The 14598-nt window shown below is 37.1% G+C and overlaps 1 protein-coding gene across 2 annotated transcripts in view; it reads right to left on the reverse strand.

Annotated features, from left to right (window-relative positions):
• Window positions 1-14598, reverse strand: part of LOC150102584 (inactive ribosomal protein S6 kinase delta-1) — a 519967-nt gene that overhangs the window by 228581 nt on the left and 276788 nt on the right. For both annotated transcript variants that reach the window (XR_016548936.1, XM_090399211.1), the window contains exon 9: window positions 4778-5752. Coding sequence is in view for 1 of the 2 variants with exons in the window: in XM_090399211.1 (XP_090255337.1) it covers window positions 4778-5752 (975 nt within the window). In the remaining variant the exon portion in view is untranslated. The remainder of the gene's footprint in view (window positions 1-4777; window positions 5753-14598) is intronic.

Here is a 14598-nt window from a genome sequence, read left to right on the forward strand (position 1 = left end):
TTTTGGAGACTGAGTGGGCAGTTCAATCTCCACTGGTACCAATCAGAGATAGATGGCCCAAGGCTATCACTAATTAAGTGGTACACAGTGAAGAGAGACGGCTCGAATGTGCCGCCATCTCGTGGTCCCTAACCCTAACACAATATATTTAATGTCTGAAATAATGTGGGTTCCACGGTCGATTTTCTTGAGTTTACAGGACGAAAACCCCGAGTTTCCGGGAGGAAAAACCCGCTTGCCCGTGCCAGAGATCAACTAACTCGGAAACCGGTCGAAAAAAGGCTTAGAAAAATTTCCTCTAGTCACCGACTAGACTCGAAACCAAGTCTTTCTTCGTGCGGCCAAGCGCCGTGGTGTGCAAACGCCACATCCACTAAGCTACACTTATTACTTTTTACTTTTATTTTTTTTCAAACTTTCTAAGACTATCATTTGGACTACTATTTCAAAACTTTGAACTTTTTTTTTTTTTAACCTAGATGGCACCATATTAGGACTTTAGTCTTGTGTTGCATGCTGCAATTACTTATACTAGCCCCACTGTTACACCGGATTGTGGTTGTCTTGCATTTGTAACAAACTCTGTGTTGTGTGCTCTGACGATGCTGGATATAATACCAGCGAAATATTAGCTTTTAAGTTAATAAATAGTTATTTTCTTATCCATCCATGTTCATATCATACCGTGAAATTTATTACAACATGTCTGACGAACACATAAGCCTATCCACACGTATGTCAGGAATTTGATGATGATGTTATCTAAATTAAATTTTATACATTATTTATCTCTCCTATCATATATGTAATGTTAAGAAGGATGTCAAAAACAAAAACGTATCTCTTTGACGTTAAGCCAATATAATAATATATACTATATTATACAAACAATAAACACTGTAACTATAAAATAAACAATCTAAAAACTCACATAAGCGTCTTTTTTTTTTGCTTGTCCTATTATAATTACGTAATAGTAAAATAGAAGTGGTTGATAAAAAGTCAAGAAACTCTTGAAGGGGTCGACGGTCAAAGAAGTTTGGCGACCCGTGATCTAACACTTTATATTTTTCATTTCCTTTGGGGTTATTCTTCCAGGGGTTCTTCTTTTATTCATTAGTTATTATTATTATTATTATTATTATTGTTCCGGGAAACTCCAAGGAGTCGACAGACTCATCGAGGGAGGCCCCAACATCATGTCAAGAACAACTATTCAACATTCACACAGTATCTATCATACCTTGCCTTGAACTCATTCACGGGCATAGCACCCACAACAGACTCTGGAAGCTTATTCCACTCATTTACCACTCTCCAAGCAAAGAACCTAGCTCTAACACCCTTGTCAACCACGCTCTTGCCCAGCTTCCATGCATGGCCCCTAGTCCTCCCACCACCAGTCATATTTTCAAAAATATCTTCTGGATCAATCTTATAAAAACCCTTCAGTAATTTGAATGTCTCAATCATATCACCCCTCCTTCGCCTATCGTCCAATTTCTGCAACTCACAAATCTTCAACCTATTCTCATAAGGTTCATTCCACAGACCTGCTATCATCTTGGTCACTCGTCTCTGGACCCTCTCCACTTCCTCCCCATCACGAAGAAACCCTGGTGCCCATAACTGGGCACGGAAGTCCAGATGGGGTCTTATCAAGGCTCGATACAGAGGAACAACAACTTGTTCGTCTCTGCATGTTGAAGTATTTTTCAGAAGCCAAGTGATCTGGTGAGCTGTTTTAGTTACTTTTGCAATGTGCCCCCTAAACTTCAACTCCCTATCCACCAACACTCCCAAATCCCTGGCCTCATCAATCTCCTGGAGTATGGTTCCACCAATGCGATATACTGCTGCTATTCTTTTCACCCCAAAGTGCATAACCTTACACTTTGCCACATTAAATTGACATCCATTTTTCCTAGCCCAGTCCTCCAAACTATCCAAATCATCCTGTAAAATTTTGACATCCGTGCACTCACAATTGCTCTACCCAACTTTGCATCATCAGCAAACAAGTGAACACTTCCTCTCAGATCCTTTCCAATATCATTGATGAACAAATTGAAAAGCAGTGGTCCAAGAACAGAGCCCTGTGGCACTCCACTAGTCACAAGACGGCTTTTAGACTCCACTCCTGAATAAACCACTCTTTGATATCTCTCCTTCAACCACCCTCCTATCCATCTCACCAACCCTATATCTATACCCATCTGCTCAAGTTTACTGATTAGGGTTCCATGTGGTATCCTATCAAAAGCCGTGGCAAGGTCCAGTAGTATCACTGTATACCCATTACCCCTATCCAATTCAGCTGTCACTGTGTTATAAAACGTGAGCAAGTTACTGAGGCATGATCTACCCTTCACAAAACCATGTTGTCCCCCATACAATATCCCATTTTCATCTATCCAATCCTGTATTCTTTTCTTGACTAATTTCTCTAAGACCTTGACTATGATTCCTGATATGCTAATCGGTCGGTAATTCACAACAGCAGTCTTGGAACCACCTTTATGCAGTGGAACTATTTTCCCCTCTTTCCACCTGCTCGGGACTAACCCAGACCCGAGACTAAAATTAAACAAAATGGTCAAGGGTACTGACAATTCTTTAGCTGCTTCTCGTACAACATGAGCTGGTATACCATCCAATCCCACAGATGTATTGACATTGAGGTTATGCAATAGACTACTCACCTCCACTTCATTAACCACAATTCCCGTATAATCTACTGGTTTATTCGTTTCTGCAATGTCACCACCTGGATGATATACTCTTGCAAAGTGCTCACTCAGTAACTCAACTATCTCAACTGATTCAGTTACCTCCCTACCATCGGCATTCTTTATAATCAATCTGCCATGTACATTTTTCCTTTTACTTGCTACATATCTAAAAAACTGTTTAGGATTCTCTTTAGCCTGCATGGCCAATGTTCTTTCGTAATCCTTTTTTGCTTTTCTTACCACACTCGTCACCCTTCTGGCCTGCACTTTATACCGTTCATGTGCCTGCCGGTCACCCTTCTCCTTAAATTCCATCCATAGTTGTTTCTTTTTTTGCAGCTCAAGCTTAATGGTGTTATTCATCCATTTAACCCCTACTTGATTTATTATTCGGACTCTAGGTATACAGTCAGCCATTGCTTCATGCAAGCACTTCTTAACTACCTCCCATGCACTATCAACTTCTAGTCCTTGCAGTTGTACATGCCATGGCACTGAACCAATCAAACTCCTAAGCTTGTCATACTTTCCAGCCCGATAATTCCACATGTACCCTGTCTTAATTGAAAATTCTACACCTTTAGCCACCTTCCAAGTTAAGACCCTATGATCACTCTCACCGATTGGTGGCAATGTGGTCATATTTGTTACAGCCAAATCCTCAGATGTAATTACTAGGTCAAGCACTCTCTGACCCCTAGTATTTTCCATTACATGCTGTCGCAGATAGTTATCCCTTAATAACCGCATAAAATCCAGTTCCTTCCTTCCGTGTGTCCTCTCCTCACTCCAATCAATGCGACCATAGTTGAAATCTCCCATAATAATCACCCTCCTTCCACCCATTTCTTCTATTTGCTTGTGCATATTGTCACCACCATCTTTTCCATCACCTGGTCTATAGCAGCACCCAATTGTATATTTAGTTCTGCTAGCCACAATCTGAGGCTAGTTTTCAGAAGCCAAGTGATCTGGTGAGCTGTTTTAGTTACTTTTGCAATGTGCCCCCTAAACTTCAACTCCCTATCCACCAACACTCTCAAATCCCTGGCCTCATCAATCTCCTGGAGTATGGTTCCACCAATGCGATATACTGCTGCTATTCTTTTCACCCCAAAGTGCATAACCTTACACTTTGCCACATTAAATTGACATCCAAAGAGCACATTTGAGGCCAACCAAATGGCCTCAAATGTGCTCTTTTCTCTATCCTGCAATTCAACTTCTATTCTCCTTGGCTGGAGCTCATCAGCTATCATCAACAATACTCCTCCCCCCATTTTATTCTCTCTGTCATTCCTGAACACACTATACCCATCACATTCAATCCCACTAGTTATATCATCTACAGTCAGCCATGTTTCACTAATACCTATAACCTGTGGTCTGGAAGTGCCAACCATGGCCAAAAATCTTCCTTCTTGTTCCTAATACTCCTAGTATTAGTGTACATGAATTTAAGACCCCCATTAGCTCCAACCCTATATCAACATGTGACTACATTGTTGATATAATTGTTGTTGATATATCAACAACAACTACTGTTGTTGATATAAAACAATGTGAATGAGAAACTGCAGCCAGCTGCATTCAGATGAAAAATACTTGAACTTTGTCCATGCACAGTTTAAAAACCACCCAGTCTATAACTATCTCTTTATCACTGTGAAAGCAGCGATATATATATATACTTCTATCTCCCACACATAAGAGTAGACAGTATGACACCTTTAATGAGAGAAGCAAATGACAACCTATACACGCTTTTAAAGAAAAGGTGAGAGCATCACAGTACAGTTTCTAACATAGCAACAGCATCTCCTCCCTGTTCCCTTAAAAGGCGGAAGAGATTTTCTTACATTTTAATGGCCTAGATCCATGCAAAGAATGATCCAAAAATTGACTTTGTAGATTTCGACAATTTTGCAGTTATTACATTTAATAATCGATATCTGCCTGAATGCAGAAAAATCCATATTAATTAATCTGATTATCTTTATTTAGATAAGACTGTTATTTTTAATAAATAAATAAATATAATTTACCTTAAACTGGTACATCCTGGGTACTACTGAGTTAACATTTTTTGCAGGAAATTTTTCATGGACATTCATAATAAACGTGTTGCTATCCTTATTACAAAGAAGTCCATTTTTACATTCTTTTGACACTGTCTCTTGACAAGAAAATGAATTTGCTGCTTCAAATTGAATAACTGAGGTATTTTTTTCTTCAGTAGCTTGTAAAGTTTGTTCTACATTTTTTAGCAAAACTCTAGAATTACATATTAAATTTGCTACATTGTCGTCATCATGTAATATAGTTTCCTGCTGATCAGAAGGTAAAGAGACTGAATTTTTACTGACATTTATAACTGTTTTTGCCATATTAATGTTCATGTCTGAAGAAGGTGATTCAATAAAATGGTTTTCATCATGCAGTGTTGACTTCTGGGAAGAATAATAATTTAGAATTCTGCAACATTCACTACCATTTTTATCCACATCAATATTAGTGTTAGGAGTAACTGTAGCTTGCTTTTGGTTTGGCAATGCAATAGTCTCTTCATATTTTGTATAAGAGGGTGTACAATTTGCAGAATGCACTGATGCAGTTCGAAAGTCTATACCTGTAGAATTTTGATTGGAAGAACTTTCACAAGTTGTAATTTCATTAAAAGTTTCGACAGGTGGAAATGCACAATTGGTTTGTTGCAGTGTAGTGACAGGACTATTAAATAACTTTTTTTCACAGTTAACTGTAGATGAGGAAAACTGTTTACCTCTGTAAATTTCCTGATTATCTGATATTAAAAAAGAACAGTCTAAACATGGAGATTTAGGACTCCTTTGTATGTATGCACTCACATAATCCCATAATCTTCCACCATTTGCATGCTGAAGGACTAGAAAAATTGCATATTTTGTTTCATATACCCTATGTAATCGAACCATGTAAGGTACTTGAGGCACAATATTGGGCACACTAATGAGTTCAGGATTGGAACTTTTATATAAAGTCTGAAAAAAATAAATAAAATAAAATTTTAAAAATCATTAAAATCAAATAAATAGAACATATTAATCAACACAATAATACAGATAATAGGTATTTGAAAAGGATCAATCTTTATAATCTCCAGAACATGGTACCATCACATTCTTTTTTTTTGTGTATTAGACCTAAAGCATGTTATGGCTAAGATGGAATTCAATAATGGTTTGCAGTCAGGGAATAATGATTACTAACATAAAATATAAAGAAAGCAAGTAAAGAAGAGCTCACTTGAGTCTCTGGTGGTGGTCATTGACATGTTAGAAGATACAAAGTTGTACACCCACCCACACCCACATACACACAGACAAACAGTAGTTGGTTCGGACATGAACGGATGTGCCTGAAATCGCTCCTACTTTTACCTTGATTTGTGCGATATCTAACAGAAGGTGGATGAATCTGGTATCGACTGATGGCTTGTACAGTGCTCTATCTAACAGTGAGTAATTTACTCTACAGTTTCATAGTTCTAAGTGCGTATGAGTGAATTTTTTCTTTATGGACTGAATACTCCTGTTCATATTGTATCAATTGTCCAACTACCCTCAAAACAATGACCCGTGCATAATAGGATTAGCTGCTACAACAAGGGCTAGCACCCTCCCCCCCCTTCCAACTGCTACCACTGAGAAGTACAAAGCTCACAAGAAACAACCCTCTGAAGCCTAATTCAATGGAAGCATCACTTCTAGAGACAAGCAGGAAAACTGTAAGTACATTTTTTTTTAACTTTGTACATTAGAAATCTTAGCAGTTCAATAGGAGGATATAATACTACAACTCTGAGTAATATTAAGATGGCAGCACAGGATGAATAAGTTTTCAAAAAAGCCCTAGATTTGCTGTGTAACATTGCCAAAGTAAGCGGTAATTTAAGAAACGATTTAAAAAAGGACATAAAACTGCAGTAAGAAAATTAATGAAGGTATTCAATAAAATGAAAATGAAGCTAAAGTATCAATTGAACTACAGACTACTACAAATAACTAGGGACAGGCTAACTTAGCTCAGCCTACTCAGCAAGTCGTTAAAAACAATGCTAAAAACAAAGACGAATCTGAAAACAATCCTTGCTATAAATTAATAGTGAAACCAATAGCGCAGCTAAATAGCTAAGAAACCAAAAATATCATAAAATAAAAAATAGACCCAAGAAAAATCAAAATCGGAATCACAAAAACGAAAAGCATTAATAATGGAGAAGTCTTAATTGAATCCAAAGAAAAGACTGACATAGACTTGCTACATAATAAAATCTCTAAGGAATGTAAAGACACATTAGTGACAAATCCCAGTAAGAAACATTTTCCAAGGCTAATCATATATGACATTCCTAGTGAAATTGATATGAACAATGCAATTGACTCGATCTGCATGCAGAACAAAGAACTCTTCAGTGGCGATACAAAGATGACAGAGAAATTTATTGTGACAAACAAACAACTTGATTTAGAAGTCGATCCAACAGTGAGGACCAAATTGTTGAGAACCGGTGTAAAAATGCTGTGGAGAATTTGCCATTGTGCAGACTATGTAAGCATTCTGAGGTGCTTTAACTGCAATAAATTCCTTCACCACACATGAGACTGCAGGGGAAAAACCACCTGTCCATTCTGCTCTAAAGAACATAAATTCAGCGAGTGCCCACGAAATAAGTCCGAGATGAACTGCATAAATTGCCAAAATCACAACAAGCATGCCAAAACCAAAAACGACTGCTGCAAACACATGGCATTAAGCAAAGACTACCCAACATACGACTACTATAGACTAGGATATTTAATTTAAATCTCAGCTCTGGTAGAGTTCCAAGGGAGTGGAAAGAGGGCAAAATAATTCCTTGCATAAGGGAGGTTCTAAGACTGCAATAACAAATTAAAGGCCAAGCAGTATATCTCAGGCATGGTGTAAAAGTACTGAAAAAATTGGTCAAAAGGAGAACTTAAGAAAGAGTGGATAAGAATATGATACTCTATGAGGGGCAACATGGCCTTCTTGAAGGGTTAGTCATGCCTTAGTAATTAATTAACATTTTGTAACAGAGTGACTTCCCCCCCCCCCAAAGTCCTGCTATGCTGCCTCACCATGGCGCAGGGGAGGGGTGGCTCTGGGTAGGATGGGCAAAGCACATCGGGAGTATCATTACTCCTGGTAGGGCCTCCCAAGGTGTGAAGGCCATCCCACTAAGCCCAGCTAAATGCTAGCAGGCGAAGACAGAAGAGGAGATTGGCACCATCTGTCTTAATTTACTGCCCATTAGACATTCATGGTGAAGGATATTAAAAAAGCACACAGCACACCATGCCGGCTCAGACACCACCCAGTTCAACAAAATCCACGTTGTCATTTGGTAACAGCTCCAGGAGTGGCAATGAGAAGTTAGCGACTGGTGCCACCACCACCACCACTATCACTGACAAAAAAAATGAAAAAACTGGATCCAGATTCAGACTCTGCAACCATTTAATGACCTGAAGTTGGAATATTAGGACACTACTAATCAGGTCTGCGCGGTTAGCCTAGTGGTTTTGCACTTCACAACCATATGCCTGGGGAAGGAGTGTCCTAGGCTCGATTCCTGTCACCGACGTGAGGAGCTAAAGGATCTTCCTCAGCCACAGCCAAGTTAGCCAGTCTTGGGCATGGACAGCAGAGTTTTTCTGCCAGTTTATCTGGGGTTTTTCATCCCGCAAGCAGGCAAACTGGCACCATGAACACACAAGAATACTTAGAGGCATAGGGGTGACCATCCTATCCTCGTACTTCAGTTACGAAATCCAAGCATGTTTGGAAGGTTGTGGGCCTTAAAGGCCTGTTAAAGCTATTGGGATAAGGACAGACTAATCAGGTCAACTCAAATTACTACAGCACGAACTAAAAAGATATGAATGGACTCTTATGGGACTTTGTGAAATTTGATAGCCCAAAACAGGAGAGCTAACATCAGATGAAGGACATTTGCTTTTTTGCTCTGGATGTGACTGCAGTGGAAAAGAAGGTGTAGGGTTTTTTCATATACAAATCATCACGAAATTCTGTCATGGAATTCAATCCTATCAACAGCAGAATTGCTCTAGTCCACCTAAGAGGAACACCACTCAATATCACCAATATACAAGTCTATGCCCCAACAATAGGCCACGAGGACTCCGAAGTAGAGGAGTTTTATGGTCAACTTAATGCAACAATCACCAGAGTGAATAGAAGAGACCTTTTGATTGTTCAGGGAGATTGGAATGCCAAAATTGGAACAGACATCGGTATTGATTTTTCCCATTTGTCAGATCGTATGGCTATGGGAAGACAAACGAAAGACGTTTTGAATTGATCAATTTTGCCTCACAAAATGAACTCATCATTACTAGCACTCTATTTCCCCATAAACCTTCGAGAAGATGGACATCGACTTGATAAAACACACAATCAAATCGACTTTATCCTTGTAAGCACAAAATTTAAAAACTCCATCAACCTCACAAGAACCAGATCATTTCCTGGAGCTGACATTGGCAGCGACCACAATATGGTCATCACAACTGTGAATATGAAAATGAGGGAAATATTACCTACAAAATCAACTTGTAAAAGATATAATATAGAAAAATTAAAAGATCCCCAAATAAATACACTATATAAATACAAATTAAAACAAATTTTTGACACAAGCTTCAAAAAAATAATAATATCAAATCTAAAACTAAATACTTCTCACAAAAGATAACTGAGACAGCTGAAGAAATTCTTGGATACAAAAGGAAAGTCAATAAACCATGAATAACCAAAAAAATTTGGACCTATGTGACGAAAGAAGAAATTTGAAATCTCATATTAATAGAGGTGATAATAGAGAACAGTATAAAAATATTACTAAGATTATTAAAAAAGCAATCAAACATGCTAGAAACTTATGGATACTAGATGAATGTAAAAATAAAGAAGAGGACTTACATAAAAATAATCCTAAAAGTGCTTTTCAAATTATCAATAAGTTAACCAAACCTTTTACTGCAGTTAATTGGAGCAGAGAAGATAAAGATGGAACTCCTATCATGGATAACCAGAAAATAGTTGATAGATGGAAATGTTATTCAACCAAGCTTTTTCAAAAGGACCCTGAACTGACTGATGATATTTTGGATGGAATTTTGCCAGGAGGTTCGGAGGAAGGAGATTACCCGATATTAAAAAAAGAAGTCATTGCAGCAGTTAGCTCCTCAAAAATAGGAAAATCACCGAGAATTGATGGTGTTATAATGGAATTGATATGCAAAGGAGGTGACATCATCATAGACACCTTGCTAAATTTATCCCAATACATATGGAACACAGAGACTTGGCCTTCGGATTGGCAGACTTCTGTCCTTGTACCTATTCCTAAAAAGGAAACAGTAATAAATGTAGCAACTATAGAACAATAAGCCTTATTAGTCATCCAAGCAAAATCCTGTTAAAAATATTATTGTCAAGAATCGAAAAGAAAACAGAAAGCAGACTATCAGATGAAAAAGCAGGTTTCTGGAAGTCCAGAAGTACAATGGACCATATTTTTACAATATACATACTAGGTGAAAAATACATAGAACATAACAAAATAATCTGTCACAACTTTTTAAACTGTCAAAAATAGGGTTACCATATTCTAAAATGCCAAAATGCTGACACCCCATTGCCTGACCAACTCATTCCAGACACAAACATCTACTGCGACCACTCAACACTTTGGCTGCAATTTTTGAATCATTGAAAATTTGTTTCAACAATCCAGGAGCACAGTCCATGGAATTGTAACTGTTGTGATGAACAACAGTATGATATGCAAGGGCCCCTTCAGCAGAACTTATGCTGTCTTCCAATTCTGAATTTGGCTTGATAAAATAATCACTTAATTTTCCTGTTGAACTCTGTCCCCTAACACACTTTAAACGCTTTTCTGTTTTTGCATGTAGTTCCAAGTCTCTTATCCCATGCTGTGCACCCGAAACATAAGTACCAGGACTGCATACAATACATTCAGCTTCCCATTACTCACGTCCAAGGCTAAAACATGGAAATTTTTCCCTATGATTATCATTGAAGGAGCACTTTCTTTTAGCTTTAGACATCCTCCAGATAATCTGAAATAAATATAAGTAAGATGATATAAAATTATATCATAATGTTTAGGTAGGCCTACATAAAAGTTATGTCATAACCTAAAATGTGGTATATATTTTAATTCTAATATAACTTGATAATTTAATATCTTACTTACTTGGTAAGGTCGTTAATACTAATTAAGAACGAACAAAACTAAGGATGTGTCTTGATTTCCATGTCAAACACCACCACTATCATAGCACTAAGCATGCAGTAACGCCATTAACGTGAGAGCAGTGCCAGCGAGAAAGAGCGTAAAGTTGAAAAAAAAATTAGTGCAGATATCTAAAAGTGCAATTCGATTCGATTATTCATTCAATTGTTCTATAATATAACCAAACTTCTGCATTCTTGTTTCTGCAATGTTATCAACACAGGAGAAACGCCTGGGGCAAAAATCTAAAATGCTCCCACAGAAATGTGGACAAAACGGGGGTTTTTTGAAAATGTATACGGACAGATATTTTCATTATCAAAATGTGGACATGTCTGCATAAATGCTGACGTATGGTAACCCTATTCAAGCTTTTTAATCAATATGGCATTGAAAACAAAATCATTAGGACTATTAAATCTCTTTATTCCTCATCTGATATGAGAATTGAAATTAAAAATTACAGCAGTGAACTCTTCCGGGCAGAATGGGGGGGGGGTAATAAAGATCTTGTCCCCTCTTCTTTTTAGTTGTTTTCTGGAATATGTCATAGATGAAGCTCTTCATGAATATGACACTGGAATGGTAGTTGGAGACTAAGAATAAATAACTTACATTTTGCACGATCTTCTGGCAGAAAGTGAAGAAGAATTACAAGAGATAACCAGCTGCGTTTTTGGAACATTAAAAAAAAAACATGAATTATACATAAACCTATAAAAAACAAAAACAATGATAACCTCAAAATCAGACATTGAACTCTTAAAGATACAAATTGGCAATAAACAAATTGAGAATGTAAACAAGTTCACTTATCTAGGAAGCATGTTGAGTCAAGATGGCCACTCAAAAACCGACATTAAATATAGAATTGCTAAGGCAACTGTGGCCCTACAGAAGTCAAACCCATTGTGGGGAGATAAACAGAATAGCAATCATAACCAGACTAAGACTAATTGACACCTTGGTGAATTCTGTCCTCTTGTATGGTTGTGAAGCTTGGACTTTATTGAGGGAAGATGAAAGGAGACTCCTGTCTTTTGAAATGAAAACTTACAGAAGACTTTTGAGAATTCCCTATACCGCTCACGAAACCAATGAAAATGTCCGAAAACTGATTGATTCAATAGATGGGAGAAAAAGGGAAAATATTCTGACAGTCATCAGAAGAAGACAGATGAAATGGTTCGGACATGTGGAGACAGCTAATGGCATTCCAAAGCAAGCACTAGAAGGAATCATTCTGGGATCAAGGATTCGGGCTGACCTCGATTAAAATGGACAAATTCCTCCCTTTCTCAACTGACATCAAGAACAAGAGACTGACATGATTGGAGGAGGCTAACAAAGAATATCACCTACCAGCCTCGAGTGACCCGATGGTCCATTTAAGACTATGGGAGAGAAAGAAAGAATAGAGTGACTGCTCAACTGGATAAAGGAAATGGTTACACAATGTTTTGCTAGATTTTGCAAAGGAATTTGAGAGAATACCACATGAACCTCTGCTATGCAAATTAGAACAAATGTGGACGGATATGACATTGGTTAAGTGGATAAGAGTCAGGGCGAATGCTGGTCTTGAAATTCATGCTTGCTCTTGTTATCATTCAGGGAATGAGAGGTGTGACTGAAGTCTGATTAGCGGAATAATGAATTACTGATCATTTAAAATTATGTACAGGTAACCCTTGTATAATGCAGATGTTAGGTTCTGCAGAAATCCTGCATTATATAAATCGCGTTATGTGAATCTCAGATCACACAGAAAAAGTAGGGTTATGTTCCAAAATCGATTTTTTTTTAAAAATTATATAAACAACAATGACATATCCAACAAAAAAAATATTTTTATTTAATTCAGGTAATTCATATAAGTTAAGAAAACATATAAACTACGAAACAAATACACAGTATAAAAGTAAAAAAATTACAAATTATACTCAATCTTCATTGCACGTAATGCATAAATGTTTTAGGCAAAATAAAATAGTGCATATTTTAATCTTTCATAGCACGAGGATTTGAGGATTGCTTAATAACACTGGTTTTGTCATGTAATCACCTGATGCATTACTACAAAACAGTAGAGTAATTCTATCTTTGGAAACTTAATCCAGGAGCTGATCTTTCATTTTTCGAAATATAGATGCGTTTTTGCACTTTTTTCCAATATAACCCGGATTCATCCACATTGAACACCTGGTCTGAACTATAAATGCTTAAAAACTCTGAGAGTTTTTTGTTTAATAAGATTTCCATCCATAGAAATTTTCTTTTGAGATGCAATCTTCTATTGAAATCATTAGAAATTTCTCCATTTTTCCATTAGAATATCGTGTATACGAGCAACGTGCTTTGCACTTATCGTTGATCCTGCAATAAACACTTTCTCGGATTTTATGTTCATTCTGTATGATTGTTCGAATTGTTGATTCATTTAAATTCAAAGTCCCTACAAAAACTCATGTTTTTTCTCCATTTTTCAACTGATCCAAGATGTTCAATATTTTTCTTCGAGAGAAATTAATTTTGTTTTCAATGTTGGTTTTTCTCTTTCATTGCAGTTCATGGCCATTACTATAAAAACAATTTTTTACAGAAAAAAGCAAGCATTACATATTGTATGTAACTCACCAGAAAATAAAGTGCTCAGCTTGAGAAGAACACACTTATGATTTTTAAATGAACTTTCCTGGCAGAAACGCGGTCAATTTCAACAATGAATGTTTTATACAGTAAACAATTGAGGTACATGCGTGCTAAAGGGTATTTCCCCTAATATAAATTCACTACTTATAATTACATGCAGGATACAGGCAGACACAAATTTAACGAAGATAAAATTTGATTTTTAAGTCGCGCGGTGAAAAACATAGGAAAAGATAAAGGCTTACAACAATTTGTAGACCGTGTTTTTATCGGAATCGTGTTGTATAAGTACCGCGTTCAACAAGGGTTACTACAATTTTAGACAGTGTTATATTGAAACCGCGTTGTATAAGTACCGCATTATACGAGTGTTACCTGTATTTAGAAATTTATTTACATTTAATCATACAAATACAACATTTATTTTACAAATGATATTCTATCTTTTTCAATTTAGCTACTTGAATACAAATTCTACCCTACAGTTCTTCTTTATGAACTGGTCAATAACATCGTCATAAAAAGTTGGTTGTAACTTAATTTTCCAAAGCAACACACACACTTGTAAAGGCTGGCTGAAGCTCACTGGCTAGAGCTACTTTGATTGCGTATGGCCCATGTTTAAGCAACAGGGTGAGATGATGTGGAGAAAGTGGAAATGGCTATGTGAGCGCATGAAATCACAGTGCTGAAGCGAGGACCTGGATGCTCCCACAACCGAGCAAGCCAAGGTAGCTTGACTAGCATTGGCCTTCAATACACAATGCAAAGCTCAATTATTGCCTCACAAGCTTAAAACGTCTTCTGTCTACAAAAATAAAAGCCTAAATGGAAAGCTTATAAATGCATGCATTTATTAACAAATAA

This window comes from Typopeltis vanoorti, chromosome 10 (assembly GCF_054136105.1).
Source record: "Typopeltis vanoorti isolate ZY-2024b chromosome 10, IOZ_Tvanoo_1.0, whole genome shotgun sequence".
NCBI classification, from domain to species: domain Eukaryota; kingdom Metazoa; phylum Arthropoda; class Arachnida; order Uropygi; family Thelyphonidae; genus Typopeltis; species Typopeltis vanoorti.